Source organism: Charadrius vociferus, unplaced genomic scaffold (genome assembly GCF_000708025.1).
Source record: "Charadrius vociferus isolate BGI_N301 unplaced genomic scaffold, ASM70802v2 scaffold839, whole genome shotgun sequence".
Taxonomy (NCBI): Eukaryota; Metazoa; Chordata; class Aves; order Charadriiformes; family Charadriidae; genus Charadrius; species Charadrius vociferus.
In genome coordinates, this window is record NW_009650168.1 from 770,834 (window position 1) to 797,282 (window position 26,449).

A 26,449-nucleotide genomic window follows, 5' to 3' on the forward strand; every position below is an offset into this window, starting at 1 on the left:
GCAGTATGAAACAGATATAGAGCTTTAGAGCATCCAAAAGGAATGTAAGAGAAAGTTTAGCACATTGGAAATTGATGCACAGAGGTAAGAGATTAAAAGCTTATTTGTTCAGCTTAAATTGTAATTAGGCAAAGCTATTTTAAAAATTTCATTCAAATAATTTATTTTAGATCATTTAATTCACTAAGCAGTTTTGAATTATAACTACCCTCTACCCTTTTGTAAAAAACTTCTGTAAAATGCATTGAGGGTTCCACTCCTTAAGTTTACACATCTGATCCTGCTTAAATTGTTATGACACTCTTTTGTTTACAAAGGAAAGCTTTGAAGACTTAATATTTTAACAATTAGATACAGATGAGATTAGTGCTGTGACTTCAAAAGAAAACAAACTCCAAGCACATTGCTGCACCAAACATTTCCCTGTGCGGAGCTGAGGTTGTCACAAGGGGCTCGGGAGGGGCAGGAAGCCTCCACAATGGCGCGCTCGGAGAACAGATTGAAGAGGGAGGATCATCTTTTCCTCTCTCCATCAAAAGAAGACTCAGAGGTGACATAGTTAAGATTTATAAGTAAAATGTTGATACAAGCGAACGGAGGGATTTTTTCTTCAAAGGGAAAGGTTAACACATGTTGCGCTCCACAGCGAGTGCCCCGCAGCGAGGGGTATTCTCTGCTCTGGCTGGCAGTTTTCTGCCACGCCGTATCTTTCCCAGCTTTCCCTTCATACTGTCTCCCTTTGAACACTGTCTTTAGCCAGCCTACAGGGTTGAAAGTCCATTTCTTTTGCCGGAAAATAAAAGGCTCCCGTGGTTTTTAACCTGCACAGCTTTAGATACATCCTTCTTTTAATTTTATCTAATCATAGATAACCCATGACCAGCTTTTGGCTGGATTCCGGCTATCTTTTTAGCAACTAATGATGAAGTTACCTTGCAACGCAATTGCCAATCCAAAATGCATTGATCATCACTTCTTTCCTGCAGCCCCAGGAGACAGAGCATTACTGGTTTTCTCTATGAGGAGCACGTTGCCAGCAAAAGGGTCAAAACACTACAATTTTCCTTTTTTTTTTTTTTGTACTGTAAGCAGCCCTACAGCTCAAGCAGCAAACATGCATTTACACACTTAAGATGCTAAGCTTGATTTAAGTTTATCCTTCCTTTCACCTACCTGATTTGTCCACCTGCCAACTCGGAGCAAGAGCAGGTGTACAAAGGAACAGCAAGTAGCTGTCAGAGCAGATCATTTTACCCTTTTCTCATTACCTCTTGTGGGTACAAAAAAGTGCCCCATGATGTGGCTCTCCATTTTTTTCCTGTTTCTCATCATTGTAGAGTTCTGCCACAGCTGCTAAATCCTAATGTTCTTTAAAGTGAACTTATACCTAATAAATCCAAGGCAAAGGATTTTTTATAGCGTTTCAAATGAATTATTTTCTATGAAAGTGGCAATTGGAACATTCTTATAATTCATACATTTTGTTTGCCAAGCATGCATGTATAGGTGTACCAAGAACTACCTCAGTCTGGTAAGTAGCTATTATGAAAACAGTTCTTTAATAAACGACTGACTTAAGAAACAAGAATATTTTACTCCACAAGGAAGCAGGTCTCTCTGAGGAAATTTAGAACAAAAGACAACTTAGTCATCACAAGCTACTGCATCTCCAATACTAAATTATCAAAATCATAATTTTTATATTCAGTTTCATGAAGCATCTGTCTCAAATATACCATGTTTGTTAATGTTAGAACTGTAATCTCAATTGCACCTATTTTATTGAAAATTTCAATAGGATTTTTGTTTTAATAGCCATGCAGGAGAATAAAATTACAACATTTTTTCCTCCAGCCATCAAACAAATCAAGACATTTTAAAGAACTTCATATGTTTCTTGATTTCAGGACTCAAATACGTATCACACAGGAGATTCAAGTTCTTTAATTTTATATTAGAGCCTGGGGTATTTTGGGGAATTATTTAAATCTTGCTACCCCTGTTGTGTTCTACTACAAAGGAGGCAGTACTTTAGTCTTTGCTGATAACAATGAAGTACAGTAGTGGACCAAAACACTGCTGCTGCTACAACTGTAAAATGCTTCTTGGGTAGTTGCCAGGTACTCTCCTCAGAAGTAGATTACAATCAGAATAAATCACCTGCACTTTTTTCTGAAGGGAACTATTAGCAATCTGTTAACATAGGATAAAGTCCAGCATCATTTGAAATAATTTTTAGGTATCTAAACCAAACTTGGAGATAAGCAGAAACAAGGAATGCAAATAGACTGCATGACATGAATACCTAGCTCCACACCATCCACTTTGAAAAAGTAGATTTGTGAGAATGTTAGATGTGTCAGCCTTCGGTTTAATGACCCTACAGCAAACAATATGCTCAGCTTATTTAGCATCGCATGAGACTATAATTCTCTTCTATTCCTTGCAAAAGTTTAAAAACTTATTTCCATGAATTCCTTTCTCATATAAACTGAAATTAGTTGATATTGTCCTTTTTTTCTGTCACTTGACAAAAAACGAAAAAGAGAAAACTTCATTTGTCATTCATTTCACGTAATCACTTGCAGCTTGGTCTTGTTTTAAAGTAAACATCTGCCACACACTGCTCTTGCCTTTTCTGAATGTCATTGCCTTATGTAAACTGGGTGCAAAGAAATGCGTCTGCAGACATGATGCTGCAGGATCATGACAGTTTAACATACTAATGACAGCATGCTAACAATGCAGTTTGTTTATGTCACTGATATTCATAAAGTATCTGAACCTAAAAACGCACACAGCTGTTGAATGTTTCCATGTTTTGGTTTGTGGTTCTACGGGCAATTTCTGTAGATATTTAAAGCAACTAAGGAAAGAGACAACCTCACAAAATTAGATCAAAGGCGAGTTGCTCTGCTTACTTTATGTAGTCCAAATCCTTGCTTTTGAAATCAAGACCAGAAACAAAGTCATACTCAATTCAAATACCATTCTTTCTAAATTAATAATGCTGTACACAGTCATATTACTGAAAATTTTACTTTTCATTATGCCTTTGAAAATAAGGTATTTATCCTCAAAGGTTCCTGAATACTTAACGACATAATGAGCCAAAAAAACAGGAGTGCTCCTTTTGACACAATTATTCTGCTCCTCATGCATGGATGCACACATATTTAGGCTTTTGGTACTTAAATATAGCATCCTTAGTTTGCAGAAAAAATAAAAACTGAGATACACATTGAAACAGATACCTCTACCTAGTAACTTTCTTGATAACCTAACAGATACCAAAATGAGGAAAGATTTACACCAGAGATTATGAAAATGTGGGCTTATTTGAGAATAATAAAAGTAAATGGTGGGAAATGTTAACACCAACAGCTGTGAAAAGAAATTATGGAAGATTAAAAGTAAAGAGGAGAGCAACAATGGTAAAAACAGTTTAAAATTTAAATTGCTTCACAAGAGAGATTCTTTAATTGTGGTTTATGGAGATAGTTGAGTAATAACTGCAAAAACAGTGAGGTATAGATACTTATAATTATTTCAGTATCCTAAGAACTTACTAATACTGTAAAATCACAAACAGGAAAATTATAGCGGATCACACAATTGGATGAACCATGCTAACTATAATGTCTATAATGACTTTTTTAGGTTGTGCACAGAATAGCAACCACAGGCATACTTAGCGGTAAAGACAGATGCAAAGGTATAGGAAGTCTACCTACATAGCATGGTCGATTTGTAGCAGAATTCAGTTTTGCCCAAGAAAGTCTTAGACAGCAAGAAGTAGGTATATCTATTTTATGTTTTGTTATTTCATATCTGTGGATGAATGTTTGTGTTATTGCCATAGACACCCAGAGCTGGACACGGCTGAAATGTTGGGAGACAGAGGAAAGGGCACAGGGCTGAAGGTGTGCGCGCAGTGAGTATCACTAATACTCTGCTATATACAATTCCTTTAACTATCCACAGTAAATCCCACTTTGCCACCAGAAGCAGCACAGTGAACAGGTAATAGTCGCAACATGGCAGAACAGCGATCACATCAACCCCAAGCTGCAGGGACACATGGCAGAAAGCACAGTATTAGTGCAGCGCTGAAATACACATTATGTAGAAGGATCTGCATAGAAAAGCAATACATAAAGTACGCCTGTCCACTGAACAACACCCCAAAGGGTTAAATTCCAAAGGACATCAGCAATTTCAATGTGCTGCCAAAACTTTACAGCATGAGAACAGGCATTGTATTCTATTAGGATTTTAAGTTACTGTTCATGATGTCTCTCAGCCTTTTCTGATACCCTATGAAACAGGGCTCCCAGTTCAATACCCCTTTGAACTCTGAAAAAAAGTCCCTTTTCCAAAAGTACAATATTCCAACTCAAGGCTCATCTATTCAGACAAACACCAGAAGACTTATAGTCACTCATGCAGGAAGTTAGCTAATAAACTACAGGCAAAATCTGGAATTATTTTATTATAATTATAATTAATAATGTATTATGGTGATTATGGTTTGGCTGAGAACAAACAGGCCAGCCTGAGCTACTCCGAGATAACTGCCAAATCTTCTGCACATGTGACAGATGGTGGAAGCATTTTAAAGACTCCCTATGCACAAGAACTCTGTGTAACAGGGGCTCGGATTCAATGCAACAGCAAAGTAGCTGAAGCAGGTCAAAAACACACTAAGCAGCATAAGCTACCTTTAAAGCTTTGGGGTTCATTTGAAAAAAAGGTGAAAAAAAAAGAATACTGCATTCAAGGGATGTGAGGGGAAAGTGGTTGCACAACCTTTGTTGAGTGATGAAAGTGAAGAAAACTGTGGCTTTTGGTACAGTGCACTAAATTCTGCAGGTATAGGGGGTGGAAGGACAAGGGTTGAACTCAGTGGAGCTATATCCCATTCTAAAAAGGCTTGTTCAAACTTTCCTAACAGTTTTTACGGACAACACAGTGTGGCTTGGAAACATTGCAACTTACTTTTCAATAAACTTTATTCTTCCCAAGAACATAATTCATTTTGTGTGCTTACGTCTAATCTCTTTTGGCTCATCTTACTTTGAAAAGGGTTTTGAACTCCAAGAATGTTCCTCAAATACTCCCTCTAAGAGTCCCAGAAGGCAAATGGTAGATTGTAGAGGAGGAAGACAGAACAACAAATGAAAAGTAATATCATACCACTGAGAGCTCTCCCAGCCACATCCCAAGTTACACCCGCTGCAGAGAATCCATCTTCCCCTCTAATTAATTTCTTATGGACTCTGAAGCAAGGTAAGTTGCACGGAATAGGCATTTATAGACCAAAAAAAGAGTCCAAATTAGAAAAAAAAAAGCAAAAGAAGAATGATACAACTGTTGACATCTGATTCTGCCAGCGTCTCTTCAGCCTTTCATTGAACCATTATAATTGTTTCCCTAGAAGACGCAAATATTCTGTGTTCCTTTCTACACCAATGTGCTTTCCAGAGCAGTATGCAATGAACACTTTAAGCCTTGGCTTATGTTGCATTCATGAATTTAACTTTTTATGAAGTTGTTCAAAGAGCAATTTAATATTATTATTTGGATCAGCTCTCTCAGGCTAGGTTTCCATATGGAGATCGATCCTTCAACCCTTTGCTTTTTGGCATTCACCAAAAAGTGGAGATACAGGTCCTATCTGAAACCAGTTTAGAGTGGAATCAAACTGGAGACTCGATTGTCTTTTTACGCCAGTTCCATGCCCTTAGTTTCAGTGAATTATTCCTGATTTATCCATGAAATGAGAATCAGTCTGAAAGTATACATTTCCTATAAATGGCATTGCCCTGAGAGATATCATCAGCCCACCTATCTGAAGAATATTGTACTGCCAGCTCACAAAAAGGAAAAGTTTTAAAATATAAGCAGAAGCTGTAATTTAGGTTGTCAGGAAAATCCAAGTTCAATTTTCATGAAGAACATGGGGTTGCTGTCAGCAAAAGTTACTGGATCTGGTGATGGACAGAATACTGAAACTTCTCTCCTGCCTGCTAATGTAAATCAGATATTTGCAGCATATAATTTATTTTCTCCCTTCACAGAGATGCCAGCAGAGCCCTTTACAACAGAAAGGCCAGGGCAAATCATGCCAATTATGAAAAAGGCTTATACTAATGATACCATAGAGAAAATGGATATGTTCTTCACATATCTACAGGGATGGTAGAGACGAGAATAATCCTCTTTCATGGAAGTTCATCATACCAGTGGCAAGGCATACCTTGAAGCCCTGAAACAAACCCTATTATCTTTTCTCCAGAGTAGAAAAAACAAGATCTAAAATGCTACGTGAGCTAAGATGAAATCTCAGTTACCCATGCTGTTGTGAAGCACCAAAACCTATCCTGCCAAACAAAGCAAGTCTCAGCAGTCTCCGTATTGTTTTCCACCTGATTTCATATCATAAATGGGACAGATTGTTGAAGATCAGCATAAACAATTTTGTGTGTGTGTTTGACCTAATACAGTTTTTTTGTGACTCATTTTGGCAAGTATGTGTTTAGTTATCATCAGAATGCATAAAAATATTTAATTTTTTTCCACTTCCTAAACACCTTTTTGCTGCTTCAAGGCATAGCATACACTTACACACAAAAGAAATGTATGTCAACAAAGCATGACTAAGGTTGTAAAAATCAAGCATTGAAAGGCCAGAAAATGCCAGAATTGTCTGAATATCCATAATTTAAATCCCTCATGCCTGTGCATTATGATCGAGCTTTTAATTACATGACAGCATATAGTACGTTCCATGACACCCTGTCCAGAAGAGCACAGGAGTCCAGCTTTCGTTCTTTGTCTAAGGGAAAGCAGTCATTACAGAGTAAATCCTACTTCACGTCCGTAGGCTTTAAGCTCGAAAAGGACTTTGGGTCTTGCTCATGCCGTTTGCTAATGTCAAGGGCAGTTTGCAAATGCACAGTGAAGATGGAATATATTGAGATTTTAGCTGTTGAGATTAAATACATCTTTCCTGCATACACATGAATTTCCTTTTTTAAAAAGTCTTGTATCTTGCATAAAATTGGTCAACTTTTCACTCAAGACCCAAAATAATCTCCTGGCAAATTTGAAATCCCTGCTTCACAACCTGGCAAGGGATAGACTCAGAGATGAAAGCCTCAGAAACAGCAGAGTAGTTTTTAGCACAACATTTTTAGCCAGTCTGACAAAGTTGTATAAACAAACCAAAACAGATTTATGTACTGGAAAATGCTGGACATTCTCATTAATTGAGAACTGATGATAGCCTTCCTGTGGTTTCACATGCAAAACATGTATGTACCTGCACACTACATAGAACAGATTAACACATACTTTACATAAATAACACTTCAAAGTAAAACAAACAATAAGTGTTTGAGTAGCATCTAGAGTTTGAGGAACACTAAGAAAAAATTAAAAATCCCTTAATCTGGACCATTTTTTCAGGGAAAATGTGCGTGGTTTGAAACCGGGGTGTGAATATTGCATGGTAGGAAGAGCTCTAATAATTTCACTCCCAGGTGAAAAAAAGATATAGAGACACACAAAAACGTGGGCGCTAGCGAGATTCTCTGTCTTTAATTACATGACTCCCAGCCTCTGAATTTTCCACCCTCTCTCCCACTTTGAGCTTAAGGTTCTTGTTCTCACATACAGCGCTCCACAAAAGTCCCTCCTGCCCACATCTCATTTCTCATTTTCTCCTTCTGTTACTGCCTGACTTCTATCCAAATTATTTTCTTAAACGCCTACTGTACACTTTCTCTGGTCTTTGCATCATGTCAATGCTTGCATTCCAAAGAACCAAGCTATGCTCATTTGAATTGCTATCTAAAATAGGCTTTTTCTGCAAGGTCAACAAATGCTAATATGTCAGCTAAAGCAACCTTCTTTTTTAAGTAACTGGTTGTCTGGATGAAAATTATCTTCTTTATCCTGATGCACTGCATGCACTGTTCAACTAGTGCAGACTATCCTTGACTTGTGTCAAAGACATATTTTCACTAGAAAACTGTGAAAAGTAAAAATTATATCATAAGTAAGTTAATATCCCAGAACTTCTTCAACTAATTTGCTGGATTTGTAAAACCAGAGCCGCTTCATGAACCTTTTCTCCCTTCCTGATTAAATACATTTTTTTCCTTAAAGGAAACTTGATTTCAAAAAGATGGAACTGAAATCAACCCCCTAAAACTGAAGACTGCCAAATTTCACAGCTGCTCCTTATCTCTGCGATGGTCTGACCAAAACCTCAGAGCTGACAGCTCTAAGTTCTGCAAAAGTTGCATTATGAATTTTTATTTCTCAGACATGGATACAAGCCACCAATATGAATCTACTTTAAGCTCAAAGAAAAGAAACAGAAATGCTTGCCTAGTCTGCAGAAGTACTAGTGGGAGCATGCTTTTACGGTCATACCCATATATATACGTATAAGGGCAGGATAGTGTTGTTTTGTTTTTCACACTGAATAGGCAATGGGATATAACCCCTCTTCTCACTTCCCACTGCTCACGAGTACTGCCTTCTTCTGACACCTGCAGAGGGCAAAACGGGTGGAGGACACCAGGGCTCTGGTTCCAGCCAACTCCAAATGCATGTTCCGACTCACTTCATCAGGCACACACGAGCTCTCTGCTGCCTAGAGACCACGTGTGTTCTCCCTACGCTCACCAATTGACAAAGCAACCCGTAGAAATCATGTCCCATTTCAGAGATTCAAGATTGCAAATAAGGTATGGGCTTCTTAATATTTTCTCTTACACCTTCAGCAATAAATTCTTCGTAAGTCCCCTTTCCATGTGAGAAATTTGCTTTTTCCCCACTTGTGGTATTTGACGTATTGTGTGCTCAGAAACCTAGCAGTCTCAGAAGCTTGCTTTCTCTTGCTATTTCTTATGAAAAACAACAGTGATATATTAGCAAGTGTGAAGGGTGAAAAATATCTACAAAGCTCAGATAGCTTTTTACTAAGCAAAGCACAGTTACCTGTCTGCATCCACAGTCACATCATGAACCCCTCTCTGAATGACATCTCGAGAGGCAGCTAGGTCTGGTATTCGGTTCAGACTTCTTGTATATAGGTTGAGTCCTCCATCTGTCATGTACCTGAAAATAAATGTGTGGTCAATCAGTGGGAAATGCAGCCATCTGGCAACCATGTTTCACTCTAAAGTTAATGGACTGTGGAATTCAAATGTTTAAGGTACAGGCTGTCCTATTAGATGGTAGACTTATACTAAATAGTCTCAGTTTTGTGCCCAGCACAGGGAGATCAGATATATGCTTATTTTCTAGGATCATTTGCCTTTTTCTGTGGTGGTTTACAGGCCAACCTGTTATACTTGAATATATTTAGGCTGGAGCCTTCTAGTATCTTCAAAAATTTTAAGTACTGCAGTTTTTGATAAAGAATAGCACCAGATGCAAGAAGCATAACTCCAGTCAAAAAAATAAAAAAAAGGGAAAAAATCAGTAGCATCCATCTAAATGGGAATAGAAATTAAGAACCCAAATCCGTAGTTCCTACTGAGATGCAGTCGTTCCAATATGATATCTCCACTGAAGCCCTTACAATGACATTTAAGAATCTGTTTCTATCTGTGTTCCTTTTGCTTGATTCCCACCACTTCACATTATAACGAATGACTAATGAATCGAACAGTGAATATATTGCTCCTTACTCACTACAGAACCATTAAAAGTTTCTGAATTTCAAGCAGCAGCAATAATTTCTGGAATTTCTGGAATGCCTGCCTAGAGTTCTCTCCAAGAGAGGTCCTGGTGCTTATACCTGAGAAGTACCTCAAGCCTGTCCGACTCTCAAGCCCTGTCCATTATTGTATCAAAGGACCTTTCATTAAACTGTCTTCCCTCTTAAGCTCTTGTTTTTTACATTTTCCTCTCGTAGTTTTTGGTAACTTCAGTGTAGCAACCTAGTATAGAGTTTGCACAAATATATTTGTGAAGGACCATACATGTGTATGGCACTTAACATAGTGTACATATAAAAAAAATAAAAATAATAAATTGGTGTACCTCAGTGAACCTACTCTAAGTAAATTTACAGGCTTATTGAAAGAAGCATAGTCCCAATGCTAGGATGATGGCTAAAATGATCTAGTGGAGTTCACTCCCAATTCAAATAATCTTTAACACAAGCTCTCCTTGAGCCATGAAATGGTGCCACTCAAATCCATCTTTGAGTCGAAGTGTGTGTCCAAGTACACAAACATTTAACTTTAATAACTCTACACAGACTCCCAGGCACAAGCCAAGGCACACACACACAGCTGGTGCTCCAGATGTTCTGTTGGCCCTCTCCCTGCAGTTCCTTCTGGGAGCTGATTTAATTGAAATCAACTGTCCCAGAGACCGCGGGGCTAATACAGCAGCCCGGGAGCACCAGCCTCCACCCCCAGGGTGTGGGGTGGGTGAGCTGGTACAGATTTTGAGAGCAGAGCTGCGGTAGGGTAGCCCTGTGCGACAGCTACAGTTGGAGATGGCATCATGTCCTGGACAGCAATCTGGATGAAGGCAACCTCAAGTGCATTAAGACACCAAGGGTAGGCTTGCGAGGCATTTTATGCACTGGTAACATTTGGCCTGCAGTTCAGCAAGGGATTTCTGAATCTCCCTGGTATCTGGAGTCTGCAGAAGGTAACTTCGCATTTGTTTTCAAAGGTAAATTAACAGTCATAGTCGCACACTAGATTTATCCCTTTATTAAAGACAACATTTAGACTTTTTGACAGATTATTTAGCTAGGGGTGAATTATGCAGTAGATTCCAAGGCTCTGGCATTGCATATTAAATTTAGCTGTGGTTAGAATGCAATCCAGACTATATGGATTTTTTTCCTTTACAAGTAAGGCCTGAATGGAGAGATTTAACAAGTGCAACAGGCCTTCCTCAAACTAATTTCTAATTACTGCTGCATTCCTGTCCCCAAGTGTTTAAAGTAATTAAACTGAAAATGGAAGAGGCATAAAGGAGATAAGACTTCACATGCCTCAATGAATCCTGAATTTTCGCAGCTTATTAACTTGTTTTTAACATTTACTGCACCGAAAAATGTTAGCTGAACACATTGCAACTTACTATTGAGTCATCCTTATTACAGATGCAGCACATTGCAACTTACTGTCTATTGAGTCATCCTTATTACAGATGCAAAGAGAAGTCACACAAGATGACTATATTCATTCTCTAATGTGATAAGCTAATTAATACAACTCATCAGGCACTGCAAAGGATTCCCCAATCTTTTTTTTTTTTTTAAATAAACCTATGCATCTATCAAAGGCAGCATTTATATTTCCTTTATGATAAAAGGTCTTCAGATATTAAAGTATTACATTTTCCGTATGTCTTTTCCCTGTTCTAGCACATATGAATATGACATCCTACTTGACAGCCACTAATGCTATGCTGTGGACAACCTTGTCAGCAGTACTCCATTCACACAGCACTGAGACAGTGCACCAGGGAGATATACGAATATGCTTCCTTTATAGTTATGCTTTTTCTAGAGATCTATCTTTGGATGGTGCTTGAGGTGAGACACTACTCTACAAAGAGCTTTGATCACAGACTTACATTTGCCCTCAGGAACATATCATGTCCAATTTCATCAGCTACCATTCTCAAATCATAGCTGTACTTCAAACTAAAAGATTAGATTGACAGCAAGAGTCCTAAATTTATACAGAGTAAAGTAATGTGGTGTGACATGGCCATGTACTCTATGGGACTTCTGTTCAAACCAATGTTACCTCAGCCACCAAGAATCCTTGAGATGCCAACAACAGCACTGAACAGTAATTTAAGAATTAATAAAACTGTAACATTTTTCTTTTTTAAAAAATGATGCTTTAGGAGTTCTAACATACATAGGAGTGAAGTGACTTATATTCCAAGACTGATATAAGAATTGTTAAATAGCAATTTGAAACACAGAGAATGCAGTACCCCAAAGTCAATCAATGGATTTAAAATAAAAATAATTGCCATTCTTCCTCCTGGGTATGCTTGGAGAGTCATTGATCTATTATTTTATGAAAAAATATTCCTACAGCTCAGATGATAGGCACAGCTGAAAAATTGCAATAAAGGCCTATCGCACAGACTATACTAGACAATATCTCCAGTGGAAACAGAGAAAGTCAGTGCTGTCAGCATCTGCTTTTCATCAGCTGCATCCAACACCATATCTACCATCTCAAATAAACCATAAAAATACTTCAAGACGACCCATCCCAGAGTAAGCCGTGCAAGATGGTGGTTTACCAGATAACTAAGAAATTCCCGTAAGTAGTGAAAAGTACCTGTGCTCTTATCAAAGTTCCTAGCAAAGTCATGTTGATGTTAAAGGGGAAAAACTGAATTTGAAGGCAGGTGAGAACACCCCTGGCAGCTTAGGGGCTTATTTTTGTTTTGTTTTTTTTTTTTTTAAATATGTTATAATTTTATGCAGCAACCATAATGCAACTTCCACTTGTGGCCAGAATTTGTTTGGAAAATCCTATTAAACATGCCAATCACACATTAGTTCAAATGGGGAAAAAGTGCTACTTACCCACTATTGATGTCATCGGTTCTGAGGCTTTTCCCAAGAATGTCCCCATCGCTCATGTAGCCACCAACGTCAACTTCAGAGGACATGTCCAAATCACCACTTCCCTTCTCACTCATTTCAATCTGTGAGATATTTCCAAGGCGAGAAACTGCTGCTCGGCGAAGCGGGGTGGTGTACATGAATCGAGAAGGGTCTGTGTGTATGAAGCGACTTGCACTGCTGCGAGGATAACCAGCGCCCAAGGACGGGGCATCTCCTGCCTGCAGCCGAGGACTGGCCTGCCCTAGCCTCCAAGTCACCGGGGTGGACCGGCTTGTCAAGCTTGGTATGCTTCTCCCATTCACCTCAGTTGTCACAGTGCTGTCAAAAGTTGTCTCCAATGTGCTGCCAAGCAAAATGGAGAAGTCAGTGAACTGTGCTTTCTCTGTTCCTGAGAAACAGCAAAAAGCAAAGGCTGGAAGAATAGATATATTTTAAAAAAAAATTCTGTGTGTGCGTGTTTCTCCATGCGCACATATGTGTTTGTGTATATAATAACCTGTACTTATAAAATAACCTAAAATAAATTTTATAGGCTTCTAAGTAGATGTACATGAAACAATAACCATCTTTGTGAATGATTGTATAAGACACTTTGACAGTAAAGCATATTAAAGTCACATTTAAGTTGTTGAGGCAGTCTAGCGAACAGTATGGTTAGTGTCATAGTTAATTTTCCCTTGCAAATCTCTAATTTATTCAGCAACTAGTAATATTCTCCTACAGTCCAAATTTTTAGCAGTCTACACAAAAACATACCTGTGGCTTATCTGGGTCCCTCTAAGGCTGGACATAGTTTCTTCCAAATTCTGTCTCAGGTCTGCTATATTCTTTACAGTTCTCATTCTTCTGGTTTCAGGGTCTTCCCCTTGAAGAAAACAACAAAACCAGCATAAATTTTAGTGCACATAAGCATATAAGGTTGACTAAAGTGCACACATGTATACACAGCTGAGAATACACACATGTAAATAGGTCTGTCCCTTTAATCTTTTAAAAAATAAAACCTCATCCTTTCAGTAATAAAACACACATATGCTTATAAATAACATGTGGTATGTAAAAAAACCCACTGAAAAGAGTCCTGGTGAAGTATCACTGTTAGGGCCCAAATCTATTAATGAAATTCAGATTTACAGCGTTGGGATTTTTATCCTCTGTAATCAAGGCACGATGCAGCCCCAGACCACTTGATACATTAAACAGCCCCTTTTTCCTCCTTGACATTTTACATGACTTGGTAGGAAATAAAGCCCCAGTAAATCTGTGTCTGGAAAGTATTGGGATGACTGTTACAACAACTCTTCAGTATGCACTTAACATCCAGGCTATTTCAAAGTACTCTTTAAGTCAGGCACTTAGTAAAGCATCTTTCCTGAACTGTAATGGTTTCCTGAAGGGGGAGATTATTCTTCATATGGGATAAGAAAAATATTCTTCTTGGGATACAAATCTGTATACTCCAAGAACATGCATCATTTATACAATTATGGATTTTAACAGCCTTCAGGGATCCATTGCCACAAGCTAGTCTGGTCTCCTGAAAAGCAAAGCCCACAGAATTTCACCTGCAACATCCCGAACCATGTTTACTTCACACAATTAAAAACAAACAAACAAACAAACAAAAAAACAGAAGGAAAAAAAGTTTTGTGTTACAAAAGGAAAATAATAAGCCTCAAAGCAATCTCCAAAAATCATACATCAAGATACAGAAATGCATGTTTTCTTGAATATGCATATATCAAGAAATTTTAGTTCATTTTTGTCTTGGAGAATAAGAGAATTTCAAAAGAAAATCTGTGATAAAATCACTGATTTGTTCAAGACTAGTGTTTTGCTTCTGGCTGTGTCCTGTATCTGTAGCTTGAAAGATCATGTGCACAATGCTGAACATGGAGTGCAAATAATTTCTTTTTGTCTCTATTGATGATAAATTTTATGTCATACCTCACTTTGTTAGGTTAATTTTACTCCTCATTCTGGAAATGTTATCATCAAGAATGAAGATTACCTCTAATATTTGACTCTAGATTTCAGCATTCTCATCCAATCTAATCTTGGAATCCTCATGATATCAAGAAACTGTTTCATCTTAGAATACATCTAATATATCTGGTGAATTTAAACTCAACATCATACAAAAATCAAGGTCAGAAAACCAAGCAGAGGCAAAATACCAAATAGCACTGTGTTATTTCACATCTGTAAAGTACACATGCAGATACACATCTTCAAGTTGCTGTATTTCTCATTCTCATTCTCAACCTTTCCTTCTCCCAGGTTTGTGTGTGAGTTTATACAAGATATACATTCAACAACAGTGATGTCTTTGAGGAAAAGCATGGTGTGCTATGCAAGTGAGAGAGGCAGGTGAAAAAGCAGGTAGATGTTTGGCAAGGAGGCAAAACCAAAAAAAAAAAAACTCAAAGAAAAAGAAAAAGGAAAGGGAAAAGGGAAAAGGGAAAAGGGAAAAGGAAAAGGGAAAGGGAAAGGGAAAGGGAAAGGGAAAGGGAAAGGAAAAGGAAAAGGAAAAGGAAAAGGAAAAGGAAAAGGAAAAGGAAAAGGAAAAGGAAAAGGAAAAGGAAAAGGAAAAGGAAAAGGAAAAGGAAAAGGAAAAGGAAAAGGAAAAGGAAAAGGAAAAGGAAAAGGAAAAGGAAAAGGAAAAGGAAAAGGAAAAGGAAAAGGAAAAGGAGGTATGCTTTGCAGAGTAGTCAAAATGGGAAAAAAGGAAGGACATCTTATTGCAGAGCTTGTAAGAAAAGCATAGGACAGAGAGCAGGGAAATATTCACCATGGGGCCAGAAACAATGAAATTTTTATATCTAACGAAGTATTCTGGAAAAGTAAAGCGCAAAACTAAATAGTTCTGGTAAGGCAATAAGATCTCAACAAAACATCTGTTTGAAGGTAGGGGAAAAATATCGTAAGATTGATGAGCAGCAAAACTGCAAGCATGGGTTTAACATCGCTTTAACATATACAGTGACATTTATTTCAAATATAAGGGAGAACCTGCATAAGAAAACTTTATTTGAACAATGGTTCACTTAAGCCCCTTAATTTTGAGTTCTGACTAAAAGATAAAGCCTTTGAGCTCATCAATAAACTGAATTGCTACTGTACCCTCTTCTGCAGCCCAGGTCTTAATGCCCGATCACTGTGCGTGTACTTAGGAAAAACCCCAATGCCTGACATTAAATGGAAATAAATTATTCCATATACATTCCATACACCCTTTATTTATTCCCTGATAGGCAAATGATGTATGGTACTAGCCAATGTACCCTGCAGTTGTGCCTCAATGTTAACGTAGCTTTGACAGCAATGCCAGTTTGAGGTTTTCCCATCTACTCTATCCTGGTTATATCTCCAGTCCTCTTTGCTGCAGCTAAACAGTCCTTCAGGAACTGCTGCTTGCTTGTTTATTTTATTGCTCCAAATCAATTCTTCACTGATTTCGCAATTCGACAGTCCATAAACCTCTGGGTTGGCAGCATGGAACTGACAGTGGGATCAACACCTGGACAGGGTGGAGACAAGAAGTGGGGATACAGGCCCACCACTGCTGCCCAACTTCCCATCTTCTCAAGCCACACCCTGAGAGTATGTCCGTTCCCTTTTTTTTTCTTCATAAAATAAACTACCTATGCACATTTTTACATGTAATACCTTGCAGGAGGCAAATATTCACACTCAGATTGAAGTTACCACAACTGCTCCTGTGTTTCAAGCTCATTGTATTCAATCAAGCACCTTGCTGATCAGTGTACCTGTGGATCCCTTGTACTGTTTGCAGAGGTTTTCTGCACCATCCTGGAGATTACTGGGAGGCAAAAGGGCTCATGCCAAGGCTAAGCTGCAGACTAGTAAATCCTGTTAGAAAGCTGTTGAAAGCCCAGACAGCTCCCAGGCAGACTGTCCATGCCTGCCTCCAGGCAGTTGCCTACCGTGCACTCATCTCCTCACTGTCGCTGTCCTTTGCTTTTTCCCCTCTGCCAAATTCCCTCAAATTCACTTAGAATCATAGAATCATAGAATTGTCTAGGTTGGAAAAGACCCTTGGGATCATCGAGTCCAACCATCTACCCTACTCTACAAAGTTCTCCTCTACGCCATATCCCCCAACACTACATCTAAACGTCTCTTAAACACATCCAGGGATGGTGACTCAGCCACCTCCCTGGGCAGCCTATTCCAATGTCCAACCACTCTTTCTGTGAAAAATTCTTTCCTAATGTTCAGTCTAAATATTCCAGGAGCACATTATATTCCTGCCCCAATACCTACATGGGGAAGACCCAGGACCTGTTACCTGCCTTGCCTCAAACCAGAGGTGAAACAGTAGGTTGTTGGTATAAGACAATTTTCTGTTCTACACAGACAGGCAAATTCCAGGGTGTAAGCAGGCAGAATTAAAGGTTAAGCAATACTTTACCTTATATTTATTGGAGGAACTGAATATAATTTATATTTGCAGCGACTTTGCCCTTTCCTTCCTTGTTTATCCTTGTCAGTTGTCCTTTGCTGTATGTTAACACTGCAAATTCTTGCAGCAAAAATGACAGCAACTGTCTTTTTTAATATATATTGTACAGTAAATAGCATAACAAAGCCTTAAGGTATAATTTCAATACAAAAAAAAAGGTACATATATATGGCAAACTGCCAAAATATATTTTCACAAAGAAGAATATTTCATTTTCAGACAATTTACACCATAAAAAGTGAAGTTATTCTATCCTGGAAAGGTGAAAAGTTTAAGGCCTAATCTCTTTTGATCTCTCAGTGACATAAAGGGTAATTTCAAACCTTTTCCACCATTTTTTTCTAAAAAAGATACAACTGGAGTTTTATGATCTTAAACTACTCCATAGTACTACATACAAAATCCTCATAACTGTAACTATTTAGTGTTTTAAAAATAATTGTTCTTTTTTCTTTCCATCCTTCTCTTAAGGTCATATCAATGGACTTGTGCTGTACCATGGATCAACAAGTCAGAAAGTATAAACAGTTGAACACGATGCTTGAGAAATTTTCCACACTGAGTGCAAGGTCCTCAGACCTAAATTGCACCTGATATTGCCTAAATTTTCAGGACAGCATTGTGGCACTCCACCTACATCAAGCCTACCTCTGTACAGAGGACCACGGGGATGGTGAACACGTTGGTTTTTTTGGTGAAAGCTAGCTACAGTGCTAGCTAGAAGGGATGCTACAGTGCGGCAGGATTGGGACACGTTGGTTCAAGGGGAGCCCAGGCTCCCCCAGGCACCTTGTTGCTTATTACTATGGCCCACTGCCATCATAGAGTCTATCTACATTTGCATCACCTAACATATCAGAAATGCTGCCTGTTTGTTATCTCAAGTGATTCTGTTTTGCATGCCGAAGAAAAGCCATTCTATTTCATACATGGAGAGACTGGGATAAGTAAGACTTAACCCATGGTACCCTGAAACTCTCCTTCAAAATTTTGTTCCTCTTACAAGAAAGTTTGATCTAAATATTTCACTGACCCCATGGAAATATAATCTGCTCAAATCACTTGTAGCTTCATCATTTATGATAAACACGAATGTTCCAAAAGATGGTTCTCAAATTCTTGCCTATAAGCAGTAAACCACTATAGATTCTCTCAATAAATTTGAAGAGAGACATTCATTTCTTCCATTGTGTGAGATACGTACACGGGAAATCAAAATAAACATTTTACAGAAATCACTAATCACCTAGGATAAACTTTTACATTAACAATTCTGAAGCTTACCCATAATTGCACACTTAATAATACTGTTCATAATCATTTCAGTACTTTTGCACATGTAATTACAGCCCAAAGCAGATAAAGGGGAGAATAATAATTCCATTAATTGTCTGATTTTCATAAAAGAATTTACAAATAATAAGCAGCTCCCCAGAGAATTTCCCACTTTTAGATATTAGCTCCATTCACAAAGGAAAATATCAGTTTTACTCTGCAGGTGAGGAAACTGAGGCTTGCAAGAGAAGAGGGATTTGCTCAGTGACACGCAGCTGAAGAGGAGCCGGGGCAGGTGGAGAGCTCAGCTGCCTTTGCTAACAAGCCTCTAATCTGTAGGAGCAGCCCCTTTGTGCATACTGGTATAGTCTAACAACAAAAAGATGCATTAAAAAAAGCCTACTTGCTTCTTTGTTATTTTGAGATGATAGCTTTTTACATTACCTGCACAGCAAAAATTTTATCCTGAATGTTTAAATACAATCAGGGCTAACATATCCACCAGCAAAGAACCTCCAGGCTAGACACATGCTACATAACCTTGGCAAAGCAAGCAGCCACTTCAACCGTTTCACTGGCTGAAGAACAAAGCTTTGGCGATGAACACTTTGAGCACTCTTATAAAGGGCTGAGAGATGAAAAGTAAAGCCACTAACACAGAAGCCTTTTGAAGCACCTATGGCTGTGGACTTCAAATGCTCACTGGCATGCACTGATATAACAAAACTGGTTATTTAAACTAAACTGAAATCCTGGCACTCACAATTCCACATATAGGGGTTGAAATTATCATTGGGGGAAGGGGGAAGCAATACTGGAGGGACAGTTTGTAGGTAGGCCGAGACATTTTCCATCTAAACCGAGCCTTGGATTCAAGATTTTAATTTTAAATTCATGAGAACAAATGTCATTAAAATTAATCTATTTATGAATAAACTAATAGCACCTAAATGTTTCAAGTTATTTTTTCAAACAGCTAGGCAAACTATGCTCAGTTATTCACAGGCTGTTTCTGCCCATGCACCCATCAAAAGTGATTTAGACATTTGTCTTCATTTCATAGAGCCTTTGGAGGTAAGAGTAAGCAAACAAGGAAGAAATGTCTAGACCCTACTTTTTGCATACTATTGCAAATAAACCCAGTTCTGTCTCATGAAATCACTGTCAAGATCAAAAATCTGCTCCACGCAGATACGTGCTAACACTTGGGTCTCCTGCTGCACTTCCTGATGACAAGCCAAAGTTAACTTACCTAAAATATCAGTATAAAGGACCTGTTCTAGGTCCCCCAGCATTGTTATTATGACATCTTCATCCAGATGCGCGGTCCCTTCACGCAAGCAGCCTTCCTCCTCCTCCTCTGCCCAGTTCCTCCTGGGGAAACGGGACATGCAGGACGCATGTTCATCATCTGATTTTCCCTGCTCCTCATTGTCAATCTCGAAGCCTTCACCTGTACGCCGGTTTCCTGACCTCCTGGACGTCCTGCTTCCAGTGGGTGGTATCACCTGAAACACTTGGGTTGTGGTGAGGCTGGGGTGGCAGAGAGAGTGCACTGACTGCGAGAGTGCCTTGGAAAGGGAGCCTCCGCTCCCAGGTTCTGCCTGCCTCTGATGGTAACTCTGGCTGGACTTGGAGGCATTTCCAAACCAGTTCTCCCTGTATGAGTATCGCCTCTTCTCCCCTTCGCTGATGAGCGTGAGATTGGTTAGAGACTTCTGCTTCTGAAGACGAACACACCCTCTTCTAACCTCCTTGCCTTTAAACACTGACAGTTCAGCAGATCGCTGCATCTTTCCGGCTGGGGCTTCACCTCAGTTAGATTTCATATTTCTGAGATGGAGAGCAGTTCAATTCTCCCGGAAGGTCTGGGAGGCGATCCCTCCAGGACCACACGCTGCACATCCCAGGTAGCACATACTTGCACTCGCAAGGGAAAGCAGAGCTCAAACATGCAGTGTACACACTGTAAATGACTAGGCAGGCACAGTCATTTTCTTTAAAATTACGTTGCTGTCTCTGCTAAGCCACTTCTCTCCCGTCACATTAATCTGCAGTACTTACAGTCATTTTCACTTGGATTTCTCTCAAGCAGAAGAGAGTTGATCAAACACTCTGCTCCAGCACAGAAGTAATCCCAAAAGCCAACTGTGTTTTCCCCTCTCCATCCAATCACCGGTCTCATCGGAGCGGTGGGCCTGCATCTCTGTCTACAGCTGCTGCCTTCTGAAATCCAAAGTAGGCACAAGTGCTGTCTCGGGCTTTCCTCCCCCCTTTCAGCAGATCATGACTGATCCCAGTGCACGACGGCTCTTCACTTTAGATGGGCTGACACAGAACTGCAAGTACAGCCCCCACGTCAGAGCTCAATAAAGAGCCAAAATTAACCACTGAAGCAAAGCTCTGCACAAGCCTCCTTACATTTTAGTATTCAACCTGCATTCCCAGATATATGACTCTTCTCTGCTACTGCAGTGAATGCTGCTGGCTGCCATGGCAGCAAACATCCTGGTGAATTAAACCGGAGACACAGAAGCCTCTGCCCAGTTTACAGTGCCACAGGTTTCAAGACACAGCTTCACCTGAATGGGATGCTACAGTAACAGACCTAGCTCAGTCAAATCCTATTTTTCTCCCTGAAAGGTAAGGATGACAAACTATTTCTTCCGTATCACTCTTACTCCCCGTGCAGGAGGCTAAAAGCAGATTTGCAAATGGACCTTCAGTCCTGCATTTTCTGCTCTAAATGAAAAACAATATAATTAAAGATCATAAAGAAGCTAAAATATGGAACACAACAGCACCTACCCAGTGAGGTGATTTATAAAAGGAAATATTTCATGTCTTTTTCCTTAAAATGTACCTTATTTGCATATCTGTGAGATTCAGAGGCTAGTAAGGAATTAAAAAGCTGTAATAAAATCATTGTTTCACAATCTTATGAAGAAAACCTATGAATGGAATATTAAATTTTATAAAGCAACTCAGTATCATGCCTGAACTAAGTTCACCAATTCTAAATGTTTTTAAACACATTATCAAGAGTGTGAGAATGCTTATGTTTAAATGTATACCTTTTCTCACAGAGAAAAAGATATTAGTCCCAGAAATAACAGACAGATGAACAAAGAACTAGCTGAACTTCATTCTAATTTTTTAGATACGAACTTTTTATCTAAGGGCAATTAATGTCATAAAACATGTAGAAATCTACAAATATGAAAATTGCTGTATAACAACATACTGCTTTTGCCAATGTGAAAATTTGCTTGTCTCAAACCCTCACCTGAGAAACACTGACAGGGAAGTAACCTTTAAAAATGCCACCCTAAGAATTACAGGCTGTTTGCAGGCTTCCTGTATGAATAAACGGGTGTTAACAGAAGCCTCAGCGTACTTCTTGCTTTTTGCTGGCTCGGTTTGCAGTTTTTAAAGATGTATAAGGAAAAAAATCCATGGGAGAAACTTCTTAGAAATGTTGAAGGAAGGATACATTTTTTCCTAGGTAACTCTCATAAACACTGAACTAATCTAGAAAAAAATAAATCAGTAGTCTCAAGCAATGATGGTTTCCCATATTAAATCACTGACACATTCCTAGAAAGACATGGCCCACAACAAGAGGAGATACCATTCCCCTCCCCACCTAGTCCACAAAGTCAAAGCAAGAGGAGACAAAAAAGAATGTTCTGTCAGCCTGAGTACAAAATCGTCCCAAATATTAAATGCCTTCCACTTCTTCAGCATGGAAAAAAAGGTAAGACTGCTGTGTTTACTCCCAGGGCCTGCCAGTTGCAGTGGCATATGGGCCCTTAAAAGGTTGTTGTGAACGTGCCGGTGCCTGCTTGCAGCAGAGCCCGGCGATCCGGTGCGGATGCTGACACGGCCCCGGCTGAGGAAGCGGAGCTCCAGCACTGCCTGCGAGCTCCTGAGCCAGTACGCGCTGTTGGCGCCGCACGGCTGCAACCGTCTGTTCAGCGCAGCGGAGGATGCTGTTGAGGTTATTAGAAAGGCTTCACAGGGCTGTATTTAGAATAGGGAATTTGCAAAATGTAGGGCAATCTCATTCTTTTCCCACTCAATGGTTTTAAAACCTCAACTTATACTCAAATTGGTAGAGTATTCTCAGTTGTTAAATTTCAAATGAAGAGGAAGGACAATGATTTGGCCCCACACAGCTCTGCGGTGCAGTGGGATCAAGGGAACAGGACCTTTCCCACCATAAACAGCAAAGCTGAATCTCTGCCTGATACTCCAAATAAATGAATGGTAACTACCTCACCCATCCTTTCATGACCAAACAGCTACAGTCAGTGGCTTATCTCCATAGTCAGCTGTAGGCCAGTGTGGACGTGCTCTGCCTCCTCACCAAGCTCACGGTATGCCTGCCTGGTCATATGTAGCAGCAGGCATGACTGTGGTGCTGTGTCTGTCCTCAGCAAGCCTTGTGGACAGGGTCTACTCCCTCTTGCTAAGCATTGCTTTGCTAGGGAAGCAATGCGCGGCGTAGCCACTCAGCGCTGAGCATGAATAGACCAGATACAAGACTGTCATTATTTATATGTAGTCCTCTTTCCAGCTGGGAGCAGAAAAACTTATGGCAGGGGATGAAATGTCTTCACCCAATAAGCCACACCAAACCTCATGTATGGTGTTGGCAATAGGTGCCCCACCGCTCCAGCCTGGAAGGGTCTCTGGTAGGGGTACAGCAGGAACCTGGGCAACCCAACGGGTCTCAGTGTGTGTCTCTGCTGACCTGTTTCTTCTCCCACCTGAGCTGTTCACTGCAGCCCAGCTGCAGCAGGACACAGGTCACGGACTGTCATCCAGGCATGGGAATGACACTTGAACAGTGTGGTAGCCACGCGAGGGCAGCTGGCAGCTCCAGCATCCACCTGTATCACTTCTTTTTCTACATATATTAAAAACACAATGAGTCAAATGCTGGGATATGGAGGTACTAAGGCTAATCACATAACCTTCATTCAGCCTTCGTGTGTACAAACACCATAATACTGCCCTTAATTACAAGGTTATATGAAATTTTCTCCAGTTAATTGCACTGTCTCACTTGGTAGACAGATCATCATGATCACCCTCAGATACGCCAGACATATATGTACTCTTGGAACAAGTGCTCAGCACAAAGAACACTGAATGTATACTTCTGCTTTACCACACTTCTCTGTAGGGGATCATTCAACAAAACATAAAATTGCAATGTGGAAAATGCTCAGGTTTATTTATTGAAAAATACTTTTATAAAGCTCATCCCTCCATTTTAAATTTATGAAATATAGTAACAAGCAAACACATCTTTCCAAACCAAGGAAACAGTATAGGAGGCCACATGAGAGCAAATGCCATGACAGAGCATTATTCCCCAAGTACCTTGCAATTCAAGGTGTTCCCCACCCACCACATAGGAATATGTTTAAATCAAGAACAGCACAGGGAACTTTCCCAAACCATCATCGCCAGTGTAACATATTACCTTATTTTTACTGTCTCTTTCATAAAAGGAATTATAAAAATGGTTTTAAGAACTAATAATCTAGGGACAAATTTTGCTGTCAGATAAGACTTTCTTTGAAGTCTCAGTGCATGGTTTCGAGCCTTACAAATGAATTATGTAATAGATCTGCAAATGCATAAGATTATGAATCTCTTCAGCCAAGCTTACTTGAAAAAAAAATTGTAAACTATTTCTACAACTATTAATTAACTATTTCTTTCAGAGACCAAAAAAGAAGCACAGTAAACACAAAAGCTTGAAAACTGCATGTTTTTGTGTTAATCCTGCCATTGATATTGGCCTATAACTCTTACAATTACTTTCATTTCTGCTTCATCCCTCAGATTTTTTTTTATAACGAGTCAATATTTGTAAATTCATGAATAATTATTTAAATTCATGAATATTTATTTAATCAAACAATTTTCATTAAGCTCTTTGAACATGTAAACACTTGTTAAAGCCAAACACTATCATTGATGTAATAAAATAATACTTTGTAGCTACTGACATGTACAGTTTACAACAGATTATTAAATAATTAACTTTCTGACATCCCTCTCCAATAAACCTGCAGCAGAGACTGATAAGTGTCACAGCTACTACAAGCAGGAATACTGGGTAAGAAAGTCTGAACAACTTGTTCATAGTCATACCATGAAAAGCAAGCACCGAAGGGGATTACTTTATCAGTCTTTCTTCTCATTCTCGTTTTAAAATCCTCTCTATAAAGTTATACAACAGTTTTGCAGAAACATAGATACTGGGTAGTCTTGTTGAGGTAACTCGTACATAAAGTACATGCAAGAAAGAGCACTCAAGCATGACTACAGAACTGGTCTTTATTTAGGGCTCCTACATTTCTGTCTGGGATTTCCTGGACAGAAGTCTACACATCTGTGTGCCACATGTGCAATGAGTCTACCGTAGGCAGAGTGCACTGAAACTACTGTACAGGTGACCCGTGCCTACAAGTGGGACTCATTCAGCGTGTGTACAGGTATCATGGACACCATGCACGCAGAGGGGATCCGAGGTATGCAGGAAGACTTACACCTAACTGTGCATGTGCTGTACTGCTGATCTGCACGTGCACCATGGAAACATCTGGGACTGCTCTGGCTGAGCTGCAGAATATTCAGAGGAAAAAAAAAAAAGAAAGTAGGAAAAAAGTCTGAAGCACTTCAGATCACATCTGGACCAAATTCCCAGCAGAGACAGAGGAACAGTGAAGAAACTCAGATTTACAGTAGCTCTACCAAGAAGCTGAACTGGCTTTAGGCACAAACCATGTGGGAAATTACCTAGGGCAGCAGATTTATGGGGACAAGCTATAAATAAAGAGGTTGGCTAGGTTATCAGGGCAGTACCTCTGGGTCCATGCTTACACCAGTCTCACCATCTCTCTTGCCTTCCAGTACCATCCTCATCTCACAGCTGTGCAAGTAAAACCAAGTGATCACTTGCAGAGTGGAAGACAGGAGAGGTTTTAAAGGTAAGGGGCTCCCTTAGAAACAGGGAGGAAGACAAAGAAGATCAGAGCTGAAAGTACTACAGCTTCTCATTCTCCCTCTCGCCTTCCTCACCATCAGTGTGGCGAAGGGATGTGAACTGCCTTGCTGGGCACAGAAACAGAGGCATGACCACCCACCACTAAAGCAAGGAAATGAGCTTGGTTTCGGTACCCTGAATAACTCAGGGAGAATGGTGGCTGAACAACCGCTCCTAAATCTTTTTAATTTTTTTCCCCCCATGCAAGTTTTGCCTATATTGTGGAGAAGTCTTGAACCAGCGATACTTAAAGCATTAGTTTAAGATTGATTGGCTGATTTTGCCCTGAAATGGATTAGGAGCTCTGATATGATCTGCTTGGCTATTTATGGGAGCAGTGATCTTCAGCTAAGGGACAATAACAAGCATGAGTGTGTAAATATTCTGAAAGTAGAGAAAGAGTTTATACGATGATGTGGGCAAAGATATCTTAACCCTGAGCACGTTAGCCTTAGTTGCAAATATTTGGCACTGTAAAAATAATAGACTAATTAAGCAGAAACACAATACAGGTGGGACAGCACTTTGTGAACTGTCTCCTAGAAGCTGTTTAGTGCTTTCCACAGATGCTCAGCCCCTTGCATGATGCTTATTGTTCCTTATTACCTACCAATACATTGCGCTAGTGTGTTTGGAGCCCCAGTTGCAAAAAACCCTTGATATTATGTAAAGATGATGCCCACCCATAGCAGCAGTGAAAGATTTCAGGAAAATTATAATATCCAAGTGAAAGAAACTCTGGATTCATCTCTTAACACCCTGGATATAAGTGACCAGATCAAGGAAATAACCTTTGCTTTTCTCCTTGCTACTACCAGTACAAACCCTTGGTCATACCAGAATAAAAATGCTCCTAAGTAACAGAATTTAGTCATCCTTTCTCATGGTTAATCCATCATGCCATCCAAATATTGCCCTGAATGGCCATCACATGAGTTCTTTTCCTTGCAGGTTCATTAATGACGGAATCACTGATGAC

The 26,449-nt window shown here is 39.5% G+C and overlaps 1 protein-coding gene across 1 annotated transcript in view; it reads right to left on the bottom strand.

Moving 5' to 3' along the window:
• NAV3 (neuron navigator 3) overlaps window positions 1-26,449 on the bottom strand; it is a gene marked incomplete at its 5' end in the record, with an annotated part of 193,789 nt that overhangs the window by 99,099 nt on the left and 68,241 nt on the right. Inside the window, 3 exons of the mRNA XM_009892466.1 lie at window positions 9,013-9,132; window positions 12,602-12,985; window positions 13,400-13,508. Of these exons, the coding sequence (XP_009890768.1) occupies window positions 9,013-9,132; window positions 12,602-12,985; window positions 13,400-13,508 (613 nt within the window). The remainder of the gene's footprint in view (window positions 1-9,012; window positions 9,133-12,601; window positions 12,986-13,399; window positions 13,509-26,449) is intronic.